At 36.3% G+C, this 23953-nt stretch overlaps 4 protein-coding genes across 4 annotated transcripts; 3 read left to right on the top strand and 1 right to left on the bottom strand.

The window, feature by feature from the left end:
- On the top strand, positions 10425-12233 carry LOC104789291 (pentatricopeptide repeat-containing protein At1g08070, chloroplastic-like). The gene has a single exon (XM_010515014.1). It carries the CDS (start codon positions 10425-10427, stop codon positions 12231-12233), a length of 1809 nt encoding a protein of 602 aa, XP_010513316.1.
- LOC104787017 (xylogen-like protein 11) lies at positions 12398-13733 on the bottom strand. Its single transcript, XM_010512508.2, has 3 exons — positions 13269-13733; positions 12881-12934; positions 12398-12701 (listed from the first exon to the last, which is right to left on the bottom strand). The coding sequence occupies exons 1-3, from the start codon at positions 13630-13632 to the stop codon at positions 12586-12588; spliced, it is 534 nt and encodes a 177-aa protein (XP_010510810.1). The 5' UTR covers positions 13633-13733; the 3' UTR covers positions 12398-12585.
- LOC104787021 (serrate RNA effector molecule-like) lies at positions 15712-19971 on the top strand. The gene is made up of 12 exons (XM_010512511.2): positions 15712-16203; positions 16454-16554; positions 16849-16906; positions 17263-17337; positions 17423-17497; positions 17591-17638; positions 17773-17841; positions 17928-18719; positions 18800-18848; positions 18978-19246; positions 19338-19490; positions 19621-19971. The coding sequence occupies exons 1-12, from the start codon at positions 15806-15808 to the stop codon at positions 19679-19681; spliced, it is 2148 nt and encodes a 715-aa protein (XP_010510813.1). The 5' UTR covers positions 15712-15805; the 3' UTR covers positions 19682-19971.
- Positions 20975-23694, top strand: LOC104789292 (protein FAR1-RELATED SEQUENCE 3-like). The gene is made up of 2 exons (XM_010515016.2): positions 20975-21196; positions 21417-23694. Exon 2 carries the CDS (start codon positions 21508-21510, stop codon positions 23692-23694), a length of 2187 nt encoding a protein of 728 aa, XP_010513318.1. The 5' UTR covers positions 20975-21196; positions 21417-21507.

The following is a 23953-nucleotide window of genomic DNA, read 5'->3' on the forward strand; positions in this document are numbered from 1 at the left end:
AGAAAGTCAACCTCAACACAATACCTACTCTTTATAACTTGAGCAAAGAGACTATTAGGTTCTTGTATGATTCTCCAGGCTTGTTTAGCCAGAAGTGCTTGGTTGAAGTCTTCTAAATCTCTAAACCCGAGACCTCCATTCTCTTTAGACAGGCACATCTTTTCCCAACTGACCCAGTGAATATTTTTGCGATGCTCAACTGCGTTCCACCAAAAGTCAGACATAGCACTTGTGAGATTGGCAACCGTCGTTTTTGGCAGCTTGAAACACGACATGGCATAGACAGGTGTCGACATGGCAACTGCCTTGAGTAAGATCTCTTTACCTCCAAGAGACAGAGATCTAGCAAACCAACCTGAGAGTCTGGTTTTGAGTCTTTCTTTGATGTAGTCCAGAAGTTGAATTTTAGAACCACTGAAACACTCAGGGAGACCTAGATATGTTCCAGCACCTCCTTCAGCAAATATACCTAAAAGTTCTTGTAATGCAAGTTTCTTATCCTCTTCTACCTTGTCTCCAAAAGTGATAGAAGATTTGAGAACATTCAAACACTGACCTGTTGCATCACCATAAACTTTTAAGATACTCTTTAAGGCACTACACTGATACTGATCCGCCTTACACAAAAACAAAGTGTCGTCCGCAAACAGCAAGTGATGAACTGAGGGACCATTCACCGAGAACTGAATACCATTTATAAGACCAGACGCTTCTGCTTTGTTCAATAGATGGGTAAGCCCTTCCGTACATAAGGCAAATAGAAATGAGGATAAGGGGTCACCCTGTCTCAAACCTCTTCCTGGGGTGATCATGCCAAACGGTTGATCATTGATCAGAACTGTGTAAGTGACCGTGGTCACACACCTCATAATCCAAAGAATCCACTGTTGATCAAAGCCTAAAGCACCAAGCAAAGCCTCCAAATACTTCCACTCCACTCTGTCGAAGGCTTTGGACATGTCAGATTTGATGGCCATGAACTCTTTTGAGATGATTTTATCTGTTCGTAGGCCATGCACGAGTTCATGTGCAATCAATATACTGTCGGAGATTAGTCTCTCCAGCACAAAGGCAGTTTGATTAGGAGAAACTATCTCTTGCAGGAGTGGTTTAAGCCTTCTGATAAGAATTTTTGAAATTATCTTGTAAAGCACTGAGCAGAGGCTGATTGGTCTGAGATCCGACATGTGCTCTGGATTTTCTTTCTTTGGCAGAAGACAGATCTGAGTGTAATTCCATTCCTGAGGAAAGATACCCGTTAGAAAGAAGGCTTGGACCTCTTGTGTGACTTGAGCTCCGATAATTCCCCAGTATTTTTGAAAGAAAAAGCCAGTGAATCCATCTGCTCCAGGTGCAATGGAATGCTTGATGGTAAAGACAGCCTCTTTCACTTCCTCCTTCGATACTACTCTGCACAAATGCTCATTCATCGTAACAGTTACTCTAGGCCGAAAACCTTGGAACATCTCATTAAAGGATTCTGGGTTAGAAGACGTGAAGAGCTCCTGGAAGTAAGCAATTGCCACTGAACCCTTGGACGCCTCTGATTTCTGAGCATTCCCGTTAACATCAATCAGCCTTTCTAACCGAATTTTCCTTCTGTTTGCTTTGACTGCTGCATGGAAAAATTTAGTGTTCTTGTCACCTGACTTTGACCATTTTTCCTGAGACTTCTGTTTCCAGTAATTCTCTTCTTCTCTGTAGGCTTGACAAAGTTTTTTCTTTAGACTTCTCAACCTATAGATGTCTGGGTATCCAGAAGACTGTTCCATCTCCAAGTTGAGTTGTAACTGAGAGATCTTTGTCAAGGCGTTTGTGTTGTTCTCTTTTTTCCACCTACTCAACGCCTTTCTGCAGTTTATGAGTCTCTCTGATACTACCCCATTTCTCCTAAGGTTCGAAGAGTTCCAAGCCAGAGTGATAGCCTTTTTAACATTTGGTTTATTGAAACACCTTTTGTCAAACCTAAAGCTACCTCTGTAAGGCTCTTTGACAGAAGTGAGTTTGACCAGAACGGGTCGATGGTCGGATCCTCTCTTCTCCATGAAGGTTTGATTGGAGATTGGAAACTTTTTGAACCATTCCTTGTTCCCAAAGCATCTGTCTAACTTGCTCTGGATCCACAAAGTTCCTCTCATTCCTCCCCACGTGAATCCATTTCCGTAACTAGATAGTTCAACCATCTGACAGCTTCCTATCATATCTTTGAAGGGCAGGAAGGAAGCATCCCCTTTCTTGGGACCTCCAAGCTTCTCACCATTATGTAGAATGTCATTAAAGTCACCCATCATGCACCAGGCCTCAGATCTTTGGATACCAATTCTTGTCAATCTTTCCCAGACCTTTGCTCTTTCACTAACCAACGGATCACCATATATACAAGAAACAAAATACTCCACAGAACCAAACTGTACATGGAAGTCAATCAGATTCTTATCAACAAACTTCATCTCTAAATTGACTCCCTCCTTCCAAAATAAAGCGAGACCTCCACTTAATCCTACTGGGTTTACGGTAAAAACTCTTTTGTAACCCAACCAGGCTTGCAGATCAACTACTACATTACTATTATTTTTAGTTTCCATCAGAAACAGGATCTCCGGAAAATGTTCTTTACGCATCTCCCTGAGACGAGGAATTGTCAGATCCTGAGGCCGCCCCAGTCCCTGGCAATTCCAACTGATCATGCTCATTAACACTTGGACAGCCCCTCCTTTGGGACTACCTCTTTGTTTTTGCGCTTAGCGACTTTTGATGTAGTGTTAGCCTCATCCGCAGCTTTCCTCTTTGGAGTAATCTCTATTACAACCTCTTTACCCTCTCCAACCGCAATGACACTATTCTTTTTCCTCTGTGCTCTGTATGGTCTTCTTCTTTGTTTAGACTTTTTCAGGATATTCTCGGAACAACCGGCTTCAGAGAGACCCGCATTGAAGACCGTAGGATTATCCTGATAGTACAAAGAAGAACCATAGAGCCCAGCTGAAGTCCCTACGTCAGATTGAGTGAACCCCGTATTGGCTTCCATAATTGTGTCTCTTGCCAAAGTCCTAGAGTCAACCTTGAGACTCAATCTAGAGTGAACATTGCCATCATATTCAGACTGAATCGACTCACTTGAGTAACCAAAAACTAACCCTTTCTGCTTGTTTACATCAGAGGAGACCACCGGAGGAGGTTCCAGCCTAAGGATTAGTTTGGCTCTCAGCGGATCATTCTTTAAATCCTCAAGAGATAACTTGATCTTTTCAATTTTTTCAATCCTTTCAGCACCCACTGCGCCTCTCATATACTTTCTCATTTCATCAATGACTTCTGCTACCATTCTTGGTCTTCCTGTAATAGGGTCAATCCCAACTTGATCATCCCTTAAAACACCAAAAAGAGGATCTGAAACTGGTATTAAACGATTCGGAGCAGGCATCTCTTTTTTCTTCTGACTCCTTGCTTCTTTCTGCTCAGACAGCTCTTTTAGTTTGATCGGACATTTTCCTTGTTCATGAGTTAGCCTCTGACAGGTGAAACACCGTTTTTGAATTCTTTCAAAGTCAAAGAAGATTGTGGATGGACCTCCTTTGAAATTTACTACCTTTGAACGACGGAGAGGTTTGGAAACATCGAACTTAATCTTTACTCTCACATAATCATTAATTTGAGGTTGATCTGGGTCAAAGGCTACTTCGAGTACCTGACCAATGATTTCCCCCAAGGCTGTGATTGCTTGCGTAGTGTAGTGATTAACCGGAATCTTCCTGATTTGAACCCAAACTGGAAGAAACTTCAGATAATCCTCCGGAGGATTCTCCACCCATCTATCAATCACTATTGACCATTCATTGAAAGTATGAACCCCTTTCTCCAAAATTCTTTCCAAATCATGCTCATACTGGAAGATAAATTGAAAATTCTCTTTCGATAGAGCTACACCTCTAACTCTGTGATACAACTGCCACTTCCTTGGGAGATCTCTGACCAGATTCGAGATTGATTGACAATCTGGGTTTAGAACTCTGCCCATCAGACTGAAGACGTTGCTCTCACTTGAACAGTACTCAGGAAGATCCGGCATATTGAAAGGGACCTCCTCTTCTTCTTCCAAAGACATCGCTTTTAACGCCGTATCTAAATGCGTCGACATCCGACAACCAACCACAGACCACTAGAAGCCAACTGACTGCAACCTTTACTGCTCGCTGAAAATAAAGAGAACCCCTCGAAAAATCTGCAAACGAAGAAGATCTGAAGAAGAACCCTAATCGCGAAAGGAGAAGGAACAGGAAACTGTAGCTTTGAAATTATCCAACCAAGGCTAAAAGAGTACTAAACTGGTATGACTCTTACTAAGAGGGAGTGTTTACCCTAGACAAAAGCTCAAACGTTCGTTAAAGTGAAAACTCTAATTGAACAAGAGACTCCTAAGAGAAAAACGATATGGAAAAAAATTCAAATCCATACATGAAATTTAGGTAAAAATATGGCTGAACATATGACATATGACATACTCCCTCGGTCTCACAAAAACATTGAAGTTTTAGAGAAATTTCTTTGTTTCCCAAAGATTGATGTTTTGAATATTTTTAATAATTTTTGTTTTAATGATTACTGATGTTGTAGAGTGTATGGAGTGTAAAAATGAGAAAGTGGAAAAGTGAAAATAATAAATTATAAATTAATCATATATTCCATCTGTCTTAATATGTGTAAAATACTAAACTTCAATCTTTGTGAGACAGAGGGAGTATCTATCTTTTAATTTTTCAAAGCGTTCAAATAATATATTCAATCTACTTTTGAGGTTTCATTTATTTCTTAGTAAACTTATAACACTTTTTTGTTTCATTTTTGACAGATTTTAAATTAAAACTATCATTGTACTAATCTTTCGAGCAAGGCAGTGTAGTAATATTTTTAGAAACTAAAACCGTTGGGCATTGGGGTATATCCAAGGGGTTGTGGTTCATAAATCTTAACAAGTCAAGCAATCAAATAAGTTTTGTTTGGTTTTAGTAGATTTTATAATCGAAATAATGTTTTAGTATTCTTATTTGTAGAGTTAGAAAAAAAAAATTCGAAGAGCAAAAAAATACGGTTAGAATAGCACTGCAATCATTTGGTAGACACAAGGATGTCTTACGAGGCATGACAAAATATTTTCTTGTATGTGCTGAGTTTTCAAATATAGAGATATTTTTATGGTTATAACTAGATTATAACTCGCGGTACATCGCAAAATTATATTATTTTTAAAAAATATTTAATATAACTTACACCAAAATATTATGTTGGATCAAATATATATTTTTAAAAGTTGACAAAATATATATATATATAGATATATTTAAAAGTTTTTAATAATAATATTGAGATGTTTGTGATTTATTTGCTTTATCTATCTACAAATATTATTTTCGTTTGGAATTTAATTAATTTTAATTATTTCATTTTAGAATTTAATCAATCAAAATTAGTTGTTGTGAAAATAAAAATATATAAGTGTATTTTGCTTGTATTTTTTAACGAACCCGCAAAAATATATAAGTGTACTAATATTAACCCTAATTCCCATCACGTACTTGTGATTATTTTTAGTCTAGGTTTGGACCCGTGGATAAATAAAAAATTTCATAAAATGTTGTTGCTTTTAGAGTATTGTGCATATGTTAAATTGCTAAAATCTGTATTTACACAAATTTAGTTTTTATTATCACAAAATTAGTAACATTGTTGATATTACTCATATAGGACTAAATTTGATTTATTCAATATTTATATTGTGTAACAGGATATATTTGTATTTGATATCTCTTTTTTAGTCAAAAAAACATTTTTTTGTCACTCAAAAAACATTTATAATTCTAAGATTAACTTTATAAATGACACATCTATTTTTTTTAGGTACACCGCAGGATTTGTAAGTTATATGATATATTTATAATTCATATAAAGTTTAAATATTTAGAAATCTTATAAAGTTTAAATATTTATAATCTGTAAACATTATTATTATATTTTAATCTGTGGTGTAAAACATATCTTTTCTGGAATTTACAAATTTGTTGGAGTTTATTAATAATTATTAAGATTGCATAATACCAATTTTTATTAAATCAATTTAATTGTGCATGCCCTATATTGGTGTTGTTAAAAAAAAAAAATATGAAGATTTTATCCATGTTGAAATATGAGATTAATGATATTTTAATTTTTTTAGTAATATTGTTTCAAACCCATATTGTATCACACTTTCTCGGGTTGTTGACTTTATTTTCTCCAATAGATCTTATGATTTATAAGGTAACCTTTCTCTACAGTTTTCTTTTTTTCATATCATAACTAATCTCATCTCCTATATAATGAAAGTTAAATCAGTTGTCTCAAAACCAGTAAATATTTAAAAGAAATTTTCTCACCCTCCGCATTTTGTCGCTCCACTGAAATTCAAGTCCATGACAAGTTTTATTGCTTCCAAACATATACTCTCTCCTCGGTAATTTTCTACTTTATGTTGAAACAATTTACATATTAATCTTTGTTTTTATTCTGCAATTAAAGTAACATTCTATTCGATTTTCTGAAGGAGTATAAATGAGAGATGTCAAGTGAACAATAGCATGGTCGGATAAGAAGTTGAAGAACAAGAACAAAACAAGGGTTGCAACGACTTACTTCAAAATCTGGACTGGCATGGCATTTTAATAAAGGAAGCAAGGAATGGCAATAAGAAAAGATAAATACTCGGAGAAAATATAATAGTGTTCGTTATGCCAAAAAAAAGGTATTTACGTAGTTCAATTTTTTGCATATTGTTCTTTGATTCCTTTGCGTTTCCTTAGTTTGGCTATAAAACTAATACTATTGTTTTTGAAACTTGGTGAGTTCTTTAGTTACATGTCATCTTAAAAAGCGTTAACAAGACCACATAATTTGTGTCCCTAAACCCAATATTTTTCATTTATCCCAGATCAATAAAAAGTAGTATTTTGAGACTGTACAGAGTAATTCAAATAGTGTTTGGCTAAAAACACCTCTTCATAACATGATACTTTCGAAAGCATAAATCTAGATTTAAACATTTTTTTGGACAAAAATATAAATTTATGTAGCGTTAGTACATGTCAAACTGGAAATGTAAACTTTATATAATTTAATACTTAGGTGATTCTTAAACCGTACGTAGTACGGATATAACACTAGTATGTATATATTACCAAAATTAATTAGTTATATAATCACAATCCACTGGGAAAAAAAGGATAATGACATTTAGAAGCGAAACATATATATTGCTCTAACTAAAATATATACTTCTAAGGAAAAAAAAGAGTGAAATATTTAGCAGTATGAATACTTTTGCATCATCACAAATTGACAATCGATCTTATCATATAAAATGGTTTGAATCTGTTCAGATTGAGAGGGTTCACTACCACACTTTTCTGAGATCTTTTTTTTACAAAAAAGCTTTTATCGGAAAAAAATGAAGCAGACTAAGGATCACCAAATTTGTTTCGTACTCACATTGGTATTGGAAGGTAGAGATTGATGATTGATGTTGTTGGTGGTGCTAACTTGCGATTAAGGACCAATTATTTATAGGCAATTAATTAGGTTTATTTTTTCAACTCTTAACACACAGCATATTTAATTGGTTACCACGTAATTAGAGATTAAATATTGCATAATATTTATTTTTAGGGAATATGCATAGTTTATGTGATTTGATATTTTTTCTAGCCATTAATTTATTTCTGTATTCGAATTTGTTTATAGTTTAAAATTAAATATGGTGAGTAATTAATGACATACAAAATCAAATATAGCTGATTTATAGGCTTTCCATAATTTTATATCTTGAAATCGATTATTGTATAGATATGGTAGAGATTCTTGGGAAGACATTAATGACTACTAAATATGTGAAATAATAATAAATGCCAATAGCATAGGATTGTAAATAGTTCTCAACTCAAAGTCTTTTTTGTCAAAACTGCTGTGAAAATATTAATATAGATATTCTAAAAACGTAAAAGGATTGCTAATATTTTGCAATGCGAGTGATGTTTGAAATTCAGACTTACTTCAGGCAAATTAATTCCAAAAATTTCAAAGTAATCAATGTTCCAAAAATTCCAATTCTTTTGAGAATGATGTTTGAAATTCAATTGATATGCTTATTTTGTCATGATATTTATGACATGTAATCCATATCTATCGATCAAATTAAATCATATGAAACTTTATTTGTGTCTGTTTTTGTCTGTTCTAATATATAATGGTTCTGACCCGATTTCAGAACTATTATAATTAGGCTTTTATTATATGAGGAGAATAAATCATTTGAGAGAGAGAGATACACCAAAGAAATGTCGTCACAATATTGTGAAGAAGGATCCACCCTCCAGCGAATCAAGGCCAGCATAAAACTCTTCTCGAGCCAGCTTCGCCAAGCTTCCACCTCGAAGATGTCAAGGCCGTAGCCTTTCTCCCTAACGCACCCAAACGTGCATGATTATGAAGAAGCTAAAATACATCATGTCTAATTTTGTCTTGTACACAAAATGAACTCAAATCATGTGAAAACAATTTGGTCTTTCATCGTCCAATTTAAACCTTTGGGTGAACAACACAAATGAAAAAAAACTAAATATATATATATATATATATATCATAGTATTTCATACTTTGTTCATCTATCATCAAATCACATGTGTAGTGTATAAATAATTTATTTTGCGTTTCTTTCAATCAAGTGTTCTCATACATAAAAAAACCTTACACATCACCGTAAAAAAATGCGCAGCTATTTTCATATAATGATTCAACAATTTTTTTTTAATATAAAATTCTCCTGTCCAAAAGCAAAATTTAATCCGTCATGTGTGTAAAAATCGAAAAATATATATATTACCAATGAGTCATAATATAATGCACGTTTTCTAATCACTGACATCGTTTTTTGACAATGAATATTAAAAATCGGCAAAAGTATAACCTTAATTATACAGTATCTTGTTATAACTATAATAAAAATGATCATTAACTAATGTAGGAATTTGGCTAATAGACCGGCCAGTTGTGGTCCAATAGTTAACAAAAAAAAATCATTAACTAACTTTATTAAAAACCACATACAACATTAGTTTGAAAATATGTTCCATTGAGCAAAAAAAAACTGCTCGCATTATTGTTTTACATGATATATGCTTAATTATAATTATCCATGTGAATTTGAAGTCAATAATATTCAAATATTTGAAAGTTACATTGTAAACTATGCTTACAAAACTTGACGGAAATTGTTAGAGTTTTGTTCCAATATAGTCCAACAATATAAACGTCTTTATTTTGCAGAGTTTTATATCCATCTAGGCAAATCAAGTGACAGATGGTATGTTTGAATGTTTTCAATCTAGGTTCACTACTACGAAAGGATGAGAAACAACCAAGCTTCAATGGACGAATTCACTTGGTTATGAAGGCGGCGAGGAGCTCTGGACTCTGGAGGCTGTTGGTGGTGTGAAAAGAGTTGAGAGAACCGTAGAGTTTTTTTCTTTAGTTGTTGTTGTATTTATAGGCTCGGTCTCGGTCTAGGGCAAAAACACTAAACCAACATTGTTTTGATCGATAAATGAAGGGACGAGTCTTGAGGACTAGTCACGTGGGTTGTGACCGGTGTGTGGAGTAGAAAAGAGATCGAATACGTCTCCCATGGCCGATGTGACCAAGAGAACTCTGATTGGCCACACGTCTTCTGGCTGTTATGTATATGTTTTTACTCTTCGGGTCGTATCTTCCGAATGGCTAAATGTATTGTTCTAATTCTTCTTCGAGGTGAACTTTGGTTCTTCTAGCTTTTCATACATTCCAATCTATCTCTTTATTTGGTACACATAAAAAACCTTCAGCAAATACCATACTCGGGAAGTTTCCAAACTATACTGAAACAGGATTTGCTTGTCTTTTTCTCATTTTGTTTTGAAATTTTATAAAAAAACCTTCTTAAATCAAAAATACTTGAAAACAGCCTTCAAATCTCGATAATCACTTGATATTTTCACGGAAAACCTAATAAAAACATATTAAAATCAGACAATTTTATTACAGGTTATATAAACAACCTAAATTGTTCACCGACCACCATCTTCTACTATAATACAAATAGACTAATTCTTTTGAAATTTACCGGAAATCAAAAACAAATATTAAATAATTTTCGTAATATGTGCGTGTGAATTGACGACTATTGAGGCTGAGGCTGAGGCAGTGAGGCTTTATAAAGCTGGCCCCCCTTCCGAGTTTGAACTTTGAATATATATTGTTACCAACAACAAGAAAACGTACCACCACCAACAAATAGACAATTCTTTGCCGCCAAACCCATTAATACAAAGGAAGGGGGCACAACAACAAATACGTATACGAGTATGAATCTAGGCTTATCCAGAAGACCAAGCGGAAGCTCAATTGCTCTTGAAAAATTCATTAAATGCAGAGACAATCTCTCAAAACCATCACCAAGACTCTGGCCAGATGATCCCAAACCTCGTACCACACATCTCGACGTCGTTGTCGATCTCCATCATCCGATACTCAAAAAGCTTGAATCTTTAAGATCTGTGAATGAATTTGACCTAGTTTATTCCCAGATTCTAGTCTCTGGACTGCTCCAGAACTCTCTTGTTTCAGGACGAGTGATTAAAAAGCTCTGCACATGTTTTGGTTCTGTTTCACGAGCTGTTTCTGTTTTCGATTCCGTCATTGAACCTAATGCGTTTCTGGGTAACACTATTTTGAGATGTTTCGTTAATTTAAAACAACCCTTTGGTGCGTTGAGGTTTTACTACGACAAAATTGTTGGTAGATGTGTCTTGTGTAACCATTACACGTTTCCGTTGATGGTAAAGGTGTGTGGGGAAGCTGGATTGGTGAAAGATGGAGAAAAGATTCATGCTTTGGTTTCCAAGTACGGGTTTGTTTCGGATTTGTTTGTTAGGAACTCGTTGATTCATATGTACTTGGTTTGTGGACGAGTCCGAGATGCAGAGAAGGTGTTTGATGGTGGGTATATGGTTGATTTGGTTAGTTGGAATTTGATGATTGATGGGTATGTGAAGAATGGGTTAATAGATGTTGCACGTGAGTTGTTCGATGAAATGCCTAAGAGGGATGTTTTTAGTTGGAACTCTATGCTTTGCGGTTATGCGAGGATTCAGGATATGGAGGAGGCACGGTATTTGTTTGAGAATATGCCTGCTCCTGATGCTGTTTCTTGGAACTCTATGATTGACGGTTATGCGGCAGTGGGAGATGTAACAATGGCGCGGGGATTTTTCGATAGAATGCCACGAAGAAATGTTGTTTCTTGGAATACTATATTGGCTCTGTATGTTAGGATCAAGGATTACACAGAATGTCTTAGACTTTACGAAGTAATGGTGGATAAAGGAGATGGATTGAAGCCAAACAAAGCGTGTGTCATGAGCGCCTTGACTGCTTGTGGATATTTAGGCCAGATTGAGATTGGTAGGCAGATTCATTCATATGTGACAAGCAATAAGATTAAACCCGATGTGCTTCTTTCAACTGCTCTGCTTACAATGTATGCTAAATGTGGTGCAATGGATATGGCTAGAGAGGTTTTTGATGGGATGGAAGAGAGAAGCATCGTGTCGTGGAACTCTATGATCATTGGATATGGCATGCTAGGGCATGGAGAGAAAGCTACAGAGATGCTTGTCGATTTGGAAAAGGATGGAAACGTTTTCCCAAATGGTGCTACTTTGGTTTGTGTTTTGTCTGCATGTGCAAATGCTGGGATGGTTCTAGAAGGTTGGTGGGCCTATGATCGGTTAACACGAATCTATAAAGTTGAACTTAAATTAGAGCACCATGGCTGCTTGGTTACTCTCCTTGGCCGAGCAGGTTTGACTAAATACTCGGAAGAACTGAAAGAAAAGTCCACGTTTGTTCTCTCTTCTCGTTGGACACTCGAGAATCCTGACATTGGAGAAATCTTGGCGAAGCGGCTCATGAGATTGCAGCCAAATGACATAGGGCCATATGTGCTACTATCATATATTTACGCTGTTGATGGAAAGTGGGAGGAAGTGGAGAAAGTGAGGAAGATGATGGATGAGAAAATGCTGTGTATAGCAAGTAACTTAAGTTGCATGACCAGTGTTGTATACTCTATGTTGTGTGAGATAGGCTCTGATTTAAAGATTATGAAGTAAGGCAGAATATGGTAGATGATGATAATGTTTTATTTTTCAGACTCTAGCATCATATCTTGTCTTCCACAGATTTCCAAACACACACTCAATTAATCTTTCCAATGGTACAGTTTGCAAATTCGTTGTTGTCATGTTACTGCAAATTGGAGCTTGGATCTTACCAGTTCAATGGTCAATTCCATCATTGATTTGTATTTGAAATATGGAAGATCTTTATTCATAACATCCATAACTTAAGCTCAGTAAACTACATACAGTGTAAAAATAATATAGAACCTTAGTTCCATAAGAAACACACATGAGAAGATAGTCGAGAATATATGCTGGATCACCTAGTGAAGTTATGTAACTCTCAGAATAAAGAAAAAATCATGAACAATAATATAAAGGCTAAGGAGTTCAAAGCTACTCCATAATCTTTAGAAGTCGCACCACCATTTTTCTTATCTTTCTTTGACCCTTCTGAATCTGAAATTTCAGTCACATATCAATGTTTTTGATAGATTAAGACAAGTTTTAAGATGTTAACTATTAATTACAAAAAAGAAAAAAATTATGTTTGCTTTTTATACTATTGTACTAATAAAATTGTATCATTTTTCTTGAACTGACTCAAATTAGATTTCAGTTCAAAGTAATAAATCTACCTTCAGATGATGAATCTTCACTTCCGGCTGGGGATATCGTCGGAAAACCTAGAACTATTATATGTACAAATAAATAAAACAATTAAATTATTAAAAATAAATAAAATAATCAAATGAATAATACAATTATTTTCCAAAAATTAATTAATAAATAATTACCAATTATTTCAATAAATAATTACCAATTATTTCAAAAAAAAAATTTTAAATAAATTTCACACCACAGTTTATTTCTATTATTATTTTATTTTAGTTAAATTAAAGAATGTCATCAATAATAATTAGTGAATTTAGTGAGAGGTCCCGCTAAGCCGTTAGATTGGATTTGATCGAATCAGACGGTCAAAATTACATAGAAAAAGTAGGTGTACGGAATGAGTAAATGTACCTGAACACAAACTAGGAGATGGAGCTTTCACACCGCAGATGGTTGAGAGTTGCTCAGCTCTTTGCTTATCAAGCTTAACTCCAAAACGCGGCGACGCGCCACCGCCGAGAAGATTACAAACGCATTCAGGCGAGCTTTGAACCATATCAGCAAGCTCAGGGCAACAAGCAGCTTCAGGCTTGATCTCATTGCTTCCCACTTGAACGTACGAGAAGCAGTCCGATACGTTTAGCATAGATACTAGACAGTTCGCCGGAGATGAAGGTCCATCGGCTGCGATGGGTTCTGGTGCCGGAGGAGTCTGACCGGAGCAGAAGGTGACGAGGAGGAGGAGTAGGACGGCGGTAAAGTTGGCGGTGAGCATTTTGGTGGAGTGTGATTGGATCTGAGATTTTTGCACTCAATGTTTTTTGGAATTGGAGATTTAATTTTTTTTTTTCTGATACGGACAAGTTAACTGTAAAGAGTAAAGTGTTGTTAGTAGACATGTCTTTATTACATTCTGTTTTTGTCTCTTTGTAAATGTAGTTTAAAGTTTTCTATAAATTATTAACTTCTTCAATGGTGTAAAGTTAAAACAATCTAAAATAGGTACTATCTCGCGGAAAACCGCAGGCTGAACATTTTTTGATGAAAATTTGTAATAATTTATTTTCTTATTATGTTATTTATAATGGTTTATGATTAAAAATTTGTTGCTTATATTATAATTTTTATATTTTTTAAATGTTTATTGAAAACCTGTCAATAAAACATTTGTATGTAATGAATAAAATTATTTAAACCTTTGTGAAATTTTTGTTATAGTTGTGAAGTAAGTAAAAGGATATAACTAACATGTAAAAAAAAATCTTATATGTTAGTTTTTTTTAAGAACAAATTAGTTTTGATTCTAACGGATTTTTTTTTTTACTTTTTTACAATTTATTTTATTTGATATTTCCCTATTTTGTTTTTTAAATTAGAATTATTTATTTAATTAATTATTTAATCTTAATTAAAATTTTCTAATAGTAAGTGAATGTAATTTTTTACACATTAATATAGTAGGATGGAAACTGTCAAACCGGCTGAGTTGTTGAATTTAATAATTTTTTTTTCGGGTGATTTTAGTTTAGAGATGACTGAGTAACTTAAAACTTAAACGGTTACCAAGCGTCGGTAGCTCAACTGGTAAAAACTCTCTAGCAAAATCTAGAGGTTGCCGGTTCGAGAAACGGTTGCCAGTTCGAGGGACGGTCCTTAGAAAGAGACCTTATAAAATGCTTTGATTCCTGGTCTAAAGAGATGTATGGACCTAGGCTAGGAATCTCTTAGTAATTCAAAAAAAAACTTAAATGGTTAAACTGAATATATTTGAATATTTATCTATCTTAACATTTTTTAAGTACATTTTTGTGCCATATTTTAATTTATATTTGTATCCAAACAATGTCCAACTAAATTCTCTATAATCCTTACAACCAAACACAATCATTTCTTTATTTGATAATATTAATTTCAAATTTCCTAAAATCTATTTACCTAATTTAAAGCAATATGTTAAATTAAAATATAATTCTCTTTTCACTTTTATTTAATCTTATATTTAATTATTTGAATTACTATTTAATACATAAAGTTAATAAAATTTTAGATTTTTTCCAGCATATGATGTGATTTGAATTTTTATAAACGGATATTTATTTTAAAATTGTTTTAGGATTTTTGTAACCAAACAAGTATATTCAGATATAGATTATTTTATATTTGAGTTATTTTACAATATAAAGGCTCATTATCAAAATATATTAACAGTGGATGAAATGAGGTTGTATGTCACTGTGCATTAGCATTATTTAGATAATTCGTATATGTTCTTTAAATAATTAATAGTATCGGTTATGAATAAAAAGAGTAAAATCTATTTAAAAATTTTTGGAGTATATTTTTGGTGTAATCCTAATTGTTGGGTCGGTTTTAATTCAAAAGAAAACAGATTGCACTAATCGGATCTTCATTCATTATTATCTTAATCAAAATCAAAAAAAATTCTATTATTTTATTGAAATTTACTTATTAGTATCAAAATACAGATTTTCTATATTTATTATAGTTAAAAATAGAGGAACTAATTTATTGATTCAAAATTATAATGACATATTCAAATTTATAATGAAATATTTAAATTAATTTCTTCAGAATGCAAATGGATCGTGGTATACCACGCAGTAAATCTTAGTTATTATTAAATCAAATTACACGTTGAAAACATAAAAAAAAAAATCAAATCACACTACAACTACTGCCAGTATGGGTTAAAAATACTGTGGACCAAGATATTATGTGATTGTAATGGTTTGGTTAACGAAGAGATTGAAGTTGAGCCAAAAAAAAAAAAAGACATTTTGATTTTTATGAAGACTAAGATGGGCCTCAAAGGCCAACTTGAATTTCACACACTAGTAAGTAAAGGTAGTAGAAGAAAAAGGCTTTGGAGTGTATCGTTGAATAAAACCGTAGATTTCCCGAAATAGGGTTCCGATCATCTTCTCCAAATGGCCGATGTTACTCCTCCTCCCACTGATTCCGTCGAGAACAGCCTCCCTGAGAAATCGATCTCTTCCTCACCGCCTCCTCCTCCTCCGCCTTCTTCCTCTCTTCCGCAGCCGGAGCCGGAACAGGAACAGCCTCCGCAACGCCGTGAGAGAGATTCCCGGGAGCGCCGTGACGACAGAGACCTCGAACGCCGTGACCGTGACCGTTCGCCTCTCCCACCGCCTCGTAGGGATTACAAGAGACGTCCTAGCTTGAGTCCTCCGCCACCGTACAGAGATAGGCGCTACTCTCCTCCCCAGCGTCGCTCGCCTCCTAATAAACGTTACCGCAGGGACGATAATGGCTATGATGCTCGCCGTGGCGGTAACCGTGGTGGCTATGGGCCTCCCGACAGAAGGTAATCTTCCATCTCTTGTGCTCAGTGAGTTTTTTTGGATCTTCTTTGATGTACCACATTGCTCACACTTCAATTGGATTGTTCGATAATATAAGTTCGATTGTTAATTGACTGAGAATTGAAAAGTGCATCACTCATAATTTTATTGGAGATCAAACCACATTGATCATCCTCTTATATCAGCGATTGTTATATCTATATTCTTTTCGTAATTTCCTAATCTGTACACAATTCTTCTTTTGCATGTTAGATTTGGATATGAATATGGTGGAGGATATGATCGTGAAATGGGTGGGAGACCTAATTATGGTGATGAAAGGCCTCATGGCCGCTTTATGGGTCGCCATCAGGGTGAGACATCTCTTTTATATATTCGAAAGTTGAGAGAACCTGTATAACCACTTTGCACTTGTGAGACATGTTTAAGATGACTGTCATTGGGCGTTCTGATAGATTGAAGACTTCTGGATCATTTGACTAGCATAGTTCATAGTCATAGCTTCATATTTTTCTCTCTATATGCTGTGGATTGGATACACTTTGAGTAACTAATTCACAATTCTGTTTGTGAACAAGCAATCTATTCTAGGAGAGTGACTGAGTGATATCAATATCTACCTTTTAATTTTGTATTTCTTTTGGCAGAATGGGAGGGAGGACGTGGAGGGTATGGTGATGCTTCCAACAGTGGAAATACTCAAAGGTTAAGGCTCCTTCATGTTTGTTCATAATTCCTTTGTATTTCATGGGGTTTGTACTCTTTGTCCTTTGGTGTGTTTATTTTTGGTAGTAGATAAATGTATACTAGGAGTTAAGAAATGTCTACCTTCTATGAGGCATATATGCATTCTTCCTTATAGCCCTTGAAAGTTAGAGTGAATGTTTGAGAGACATTATTGATCAGTAATAGAAAATCATTTCTGAAACATGTGATGTTAAAGTCATCGTTTCTATTCCATTGTTCTTGTTGAGTACAAGATAATGCCTATATTCTGGTGCTAGTGTAACTTCCTTTCTGTTGCATTTAACAAGAAATATTGTCGTATTTCCTTTATCTAGGGATGGATTGATGTCATACAAACAATTTATCCAGGAGTTGGAAGATGATATATTGCCATCAGAAGCTGAGCGCAGGTATCGTTATAACTGCAACTTAGTCTCGGTGCTTAATCAGTTGTCGTGTAAAGCTGCTAGGTTAATACCTTTTGTCCTGATGCAGATATCAAGAATATAAGTCAGAGTATATTACAACACAGAAACGCGTCTTTTTTAACTCTCACAAAGATGAAGATTGGTGAAGTCCACTATCTGTTTACATCTCTTACACTATTTTTGGATATTCTGCAAGCTAAAAAATTAACATGCTTATGTATTTTATGCATTCCAGGTTGAAGAATAAGTATCATCCAACAAACTTACTCTCTGTCATAGAAAGGTGAGTTCATGAGCATTACCCACAGTTTGATTGGTGTAATTTTGATACTATACACTGATCTCTTGTACTTGTTATTACAGTCTCGTAGTTCAAAACTATGTTTCTGATTGTTTATATTCCTTACAAATTTTCAGGAGGAATGAACTTGCACGGAAGGTGGCGAAGGATTTCTTACTTGATTTACAGAGCGGGGCTATAGATTTGTAAGATCAATTCCTTGGCCATTACTCTAGTCACAAGTCACCATTCTGTCATCTCTAAAAGCTCAGTTTCCCTCGATCTGTTCCAGAGGTCCAGCAGTGACAGCATCGGATAAATCCAGCAGGGCCAGTGAGCCAAATTCTGAGGATGAAGCAGCTGGAGGTGGCAAAAGAAAAAGACATGGTAGGTGGGAATCTAAAGAGACTGAACTTCTTTCAGCCGCACCAAAAGCACCCAATTTCACTTCTGATCCAAAGAGAATCTTAATTGACGTTGAACAAGCACAGGCCCTTGTGCGTAAGCTAGACTCTGAGAAAGGAATTGAGGAAAACCTTTTATCAGGTTCAGAAACTGAAAATTCAGGTAGAGAAAAGTTACACAGTGGTTCGACTGGTCCAGTTATAATCATTAGGGGGTTGACATCTGTGAAAGGCCTTGAGGGTGTTGAATTGCTTGACACACTTGTCACATATCTCTGGCGAGTGCATGGTGTGGATTATTACGGAAAGTTTGAAACAAATGAAGCTAAGGGTCTGCGGCATGTGAGAGCTGAAGGTAAAGGTTCTGATGCAAAAGGAGATGAGAGTGAAAGTAAATTTGACTCTCATTGGCAAGAGAGGTTGAAAGGTCAAGACCCCTTGGAAGTGATGGCTGCTAAAGAGAAGATAGATGCTGCGGCTACTGAAGCTTTAGATCCACATGTCCGAAAGATTAGAGATGAGAAGTATGGATGGAAATATGGTTGTGGAGCCAAGGGCTGCACGAAGCTGTTTCATGCTGCCGAATTTGTGTACAAGCATCTCAAGCTGAAACACACTGAGCTTGTCACGGAGCTGACTACCAAAGTTCGAGAAGAACTGTATTTTCAGAACTATATGAAGTATGTAGGGTTTTTCTCTTGGACTCCTCTTCTGTCATTTATGACGGGATCCTAATGATAAAATCATGTGCCTTTTGCAGTGATCCTAATGCTCCAGGAGGACAACCAGCTATGCAGCAATCTGGCCCGGTACAAGATTATATATTTGTTTATATCATTTAAAGGAATGTTGAATGATAGTCTATACTGGTTTTGGGTTTTCATGTGTTTAGGGTTTTTTTGAGAGTTACTTATGCGGGTGATATATACTTTTGACAGAGAGATAGACCTATGAGACGTAAACCAGGCATGGAGCACAGACTTAGGGATGATCGTAGTGGACGCAGAGAGCGTGATGGACGTGCTAATGGAAATGACAGAAATGATCGGTCAGAGGATCAACTGGGAGGTGACGGTGATGGTCCTGATGGTGGAAATTCTGTGGAAGGTAGGTACGATGCATTTGGTGGACAAGGGGGAGTTCATGTTCCTCCCTTCTCATCGGATATAAACGCACCACCAGTGCTGATGCCTGTTCCTGGTGCTGGGTAGGTTTAATAAAAGACTACACCCTCTCATGATCCTCTCTTCAGATTAACTTCAAAGACTTAGGGTGTCTAAATGATGATATTTGGGCAGGCCACTAGGACCATTTGTACCAGCACCACCTGAGTTTGCGATGCAGATGTTCCCAAGTGGACCCAATCCTTCTTTTGAAGGTAGCGGCAGAGGTGGACCCGCCCCTTTTCTTTTGTCTCCAGCCTTTAGACAGGATCCTAGACGGTTACGCAGGTAACATAGTTCATTCTATATGTTATGAGTATCTTAACACATTGCTTTCATTTTTCATGAATCATATTTCAATCAAGATGAACAAGAGTCCAATGTCTTTAAGAAACTAATGTATGAGAAAATGGTACAGCTACCAAGACCTAGATGCTCCAGAGGAAGAGGTAACCGTTATTGATTACAGGAGCTTGTAGACAAGAGAGGGCTAGAGAGATGCTGAGTCGACCCCCACCTACTAGGTCGAGTTGGGTCAAAAGGCGAGCCAGCAGATTATGACAATTTACATGACATGCCCTTTGGTGATGTATTTTTTTTCTCTGGTTCCTCCTAATTTTCCAGTCACCGAAGCGTAAAACACGCAACCCCATATATTTCTTTTTTGGTTTTCATCTGCCTACTAATCTGTTAGACATTTATATAAATGAATGTGCATGAAAAAAAAAAATACTTCTACGTTTATGCCATGAAGTTTTGTTTGTTTTGTCTTTGTGGGTGCTTATTACGGTACTTATGTCTCAAGCTGCGTTCCTACTTTGAGCGTATTTGGTAACAATCAAATCCTCCATAGTTAAAACAACAAACACACATTATGATCATATTGATATATATAGCTAAAAATGTATATGTAATATGTCCTCGGATTTTCTTGCATAGTAGGGACTTCAAACAAAGTTCTCGAAATCATGACCATTGTACCATGCAACATATTCGATAGTTTCGCTTCAGTCTGTATTTTAGCATCTTCAAAAACCATGGAAATTGTTGCTATTTTAGGTATATATATATATATATATATATATATATATTTTTTAAGCATAAAAATGTGATAACTCTATAATCAACCAACTTCACGCTATTCTTTTTTTTGGGGTTTTTGCTAATGAGTTTAATCAGAAGGTAAAAACAAAGTAGGTGGGTGCATTTTTCGCATACTCTTTGACGACGAAGAAACCAACAAACAATAAACTTTCCCAAAGACGCACACACAGTTTCTATATAATGTTCGCAAATCGGTCTACAAAACCTAGACCTAACAAACTCATAACCCCAACATCCAAATATATTGATACGACTACGAGCTCACATCCGAGGGTTAGTCAGCTCTGGCTATAGCCTATAGTGTATTTTGAGATTTAAACGGGTTGGCCCCGACTACTCGCAATTTTGTTTATTTTAGTTTTATTTTTGAGCCCGCTGACGTTTTTGGCCCCTGGGTCCTATGTATTCGAACCAAAACCGACTCGAAAAACTTGGTTCCATTCGGGTTCTGTTATAGACATTTCACACTATTGGGTCCTATGCATGTGTGTACCTGCAGGTATCGGTTCGGTTTCGTGTTTTACTTGATACCCGACAGTGTAATCCGAATACTCAAAATAAAACACAAACTATTAAATATGCTTAGGATTTGAAATTAAGGTGTTAAGGTTTGTTTATGAATCAGAAGACTCTTAAATATGCTTAGGATTTGAACTTCAGGTGTTAGGGTTTGTTTTTATTCTACTTTTCCGTGAAACGACGTCGTCTGAGTTTTCAATGTCTTCTTCTTCCTCTCAAACGACTGCACAAGCTCGAGTTTAATTTTTAATCTTCCGGTCGAATCTGAAAACAAAACATCAGCTTCTCAACTTTCCCGAATTGTTGTTTACCCTTCTTCCAATTTCACGACTTCCAAAAATCTTCTGGGGTTCGTCGCAATCAACACTCACGTAAGCTCCTTCTCTTATTATCTTTGCTTTCTCCTCTTTCTGGGTTTCTCTGTTATCGATGGAAAGAAAAAAAAACAATCGGAGAGTGATAGATAGCAGAGTCCTCTTTCTATATTTAGTTAAGATTTTTTCTCAAAGATCTACAAACACTTTGTTGTGCTTTGATTTTTCTAATCAAACACCTAATGATTGAATGGTACTTTTTTTTGGTTTTATGCAGTGTTGTATAGAGACTGTTGAAGATGCGAAACAGTTGTGTGTGAAATTGGAACTTGTTTAGGAGAAAGTGTGCTCAGTTAGTTAGAGAAAATATGGATATTCATTTGGTTGAAGAGGGTTTGTCAATGGGGAATCATGAGATGGGAGATGATGGAGATGCTGAACCTAATAACATTGAGAACTCGTTAGGAGTTCAAGATGAGATTGGTATTGCAGAGCCATGTGTTGGCATGGAGTTTAGTTCAGAAAAAGAAGCTAAGTCTTTCTATGACGAGTATTCGAGGCAGCTTGGTTTCACTTCCAAGTCTCTTCCGAGAACTGATGGGTCTGTTAGTGTTCGTGAATTCGTATGTAGTACCAAAAGGTCTAAGAGAAGGCTTGCTGAGAGCTGTGATGCAATGGTTAGGATAGAAATGAAAGGTCAGGATAAATGGGTTGTGGCAAAGTTTGTTAAAGAGCATACTCATGGATTGGCTAGTCCTAATACGCTTCATTGTCTTCGTCCTCGTAGTAGGCATTTTGCTAATTCGGAAAAATCTAGTTATCAAGAAGGGGTGAACAATGTGCCTAGTGGTATGATGTATGTTTCTATGGATGGTAACCGTGTTCCCTTAGAATCTAATAACAGAAGTGCTGCGTCTAAGGATTCGAAAAGTTATGGAAGTATGGCGAATAACACGAAGAGGACAATTGGACGGGATGCACACAATCTGTTGGAGTATTTTAAGAGGATGCAGGCAGAGAATCCTGGCTTTTTCTATGCGGTTCAGCTTGATGAAGATAATCAGATGACAAATGTTTTTTGGGCAGATTCAAGATCTAGGTTTGCTTATACTCATTTTGGCGACGCGGTCACCTTGGATACGAGATACAGGTGTAGTCAGTTTCGGGTTCCTTTTGCCCCGTTTACTGGGGTGAATCATCATGGTCAGACTATCATATTTGGCTGTGCACTTATTTTGGACGAGTCTGATACTTCATTTATCTGGCTATTTAAGACTTTTCTTACAGCAATGAGAGACCAACCGCCTGTCTCTTTGGTAACTGATCAAGATAGAGCCATACAGATTGCTGTTGCTCAGGTATTTCCAGGTGCTCGTCACTGTATTAATAAGTGGGATGTTCTAAGAGAAGGTCAGGAAAAGCTGGCTCATGTGTGTCTTGCGTATCCCAGTTTTCAGGTGGAGCTATATAACTGTATCAACTTCACTGAAACCATTGAGGAGTTTGAATCGTCTTGGAGTTCCATCATTGAAAAGTATGACTTAGGAAGACATGAGTGGCTTAATTCTTTATATAATGCACGAGCTCAGTGGGTACCTGTTTATTTCCGGGATTCGTTTTTTGCTGCAGTGTTTCCTAGCCAAGGTTATTATACAGGTTCCTTTTTCGATGGATATGTGAATCAGCAGACAACCCTTCCGATGTTCTTTAGGCTGTACGAAAGGGCTATGGAGAGCTGGTTTGAGATGGAGATTGAAGCTGATCTTGACACTGTCAACACGCCTCCAGTCTTGAAGACGCCATCACCCATGGAGAATCAGGCTGCAAATCTTTTCACAAGGAAAATTTTTGGAAAGTTCCAGGAAGAGTTGGTCGAAACATTCGCTCACACTGCAAATAGAATTGAAGATGATGGTACCACTAGCACATTTAGGGTTGCAAAATTTGAAGATGACAACAAAGCTTATATAGTAACGTTTTGCTACCCTGAAATGAGAGCAAACTGTAGCTGTCAAATGTTTGAGCACTGCGGCATACTCTGCCGACATGTTTTGACAGTGTTTACTGTCACAAATATACCTACTTTGCCACCACATTATATTTTGAGACGGTGGACAAGAAACGCCAAGAGCATGGGAGAGTTGGATGAGCATGTCAGTGAAAATGGACATGATAGCTTGATACACCGCTATAATCATTTATGTCGCGAGGCCATCAAGTATGCTGAGGAAGGGGCAGTTACAGCTGAAGCTTATAATATTGCTTTAGGGGCACTCAGAGAGGGTGGGAAGAAGGTTTCAGTTGTCAGAAAAAATATAGGTAGAGCTATACCTCCTAGCGCACATGGTAGTGGTGGCAAGACCTCACTATCAGCTGCTGACACAACCCCTTTACTGTGGCCACGCCAGGATGAAATGATACGCAGATTTAACCTTAATGATGGTGGGGCCAGAGCTCAATCTGTTGCTGATCTGAATCTGCCGCGTATGGCACTTCACCGAGACGATGGTGCTCCTGAGAATATGGTACCCAGAGTAAACCTTTCACAGACTTAATTGNACACTGTCAACACGCCTCCAGTCTTGAAGACGCCATCACCCATGGAGAACCAGGCTGCAAATCTTTTCACAAGGAAAATTTTTGGAAAGTTCCAGGAAGAGTTGGTCGAAACATTCGCTCACACTGCAAACAGAATTGAAGATGATGGTACGACCAGCACATTTAGGGTTGCAAAGTTTGAAGATGACAACAAAGCTTATATAGTAACGTTTTGCTACCCTGAAATGAGAGCCAATTGTAGCTGTCAAATGTTTG

The sequence above is a fragment of the Camelina sativa genome, chromosome 5 (assembly GCF_000633955.1).
Source record: "Camelina sativa cultivar DH55 chromosome 5, Cs, whole genome shotgun sequence".
In the NCBI taxonomy this organism is placed as follows: Eukaryota; Viridiplantae; Streptophyta; class Magnoliopsida; order Brassicales; family Brassicaceae; genus Camelina; species Camelina sativa.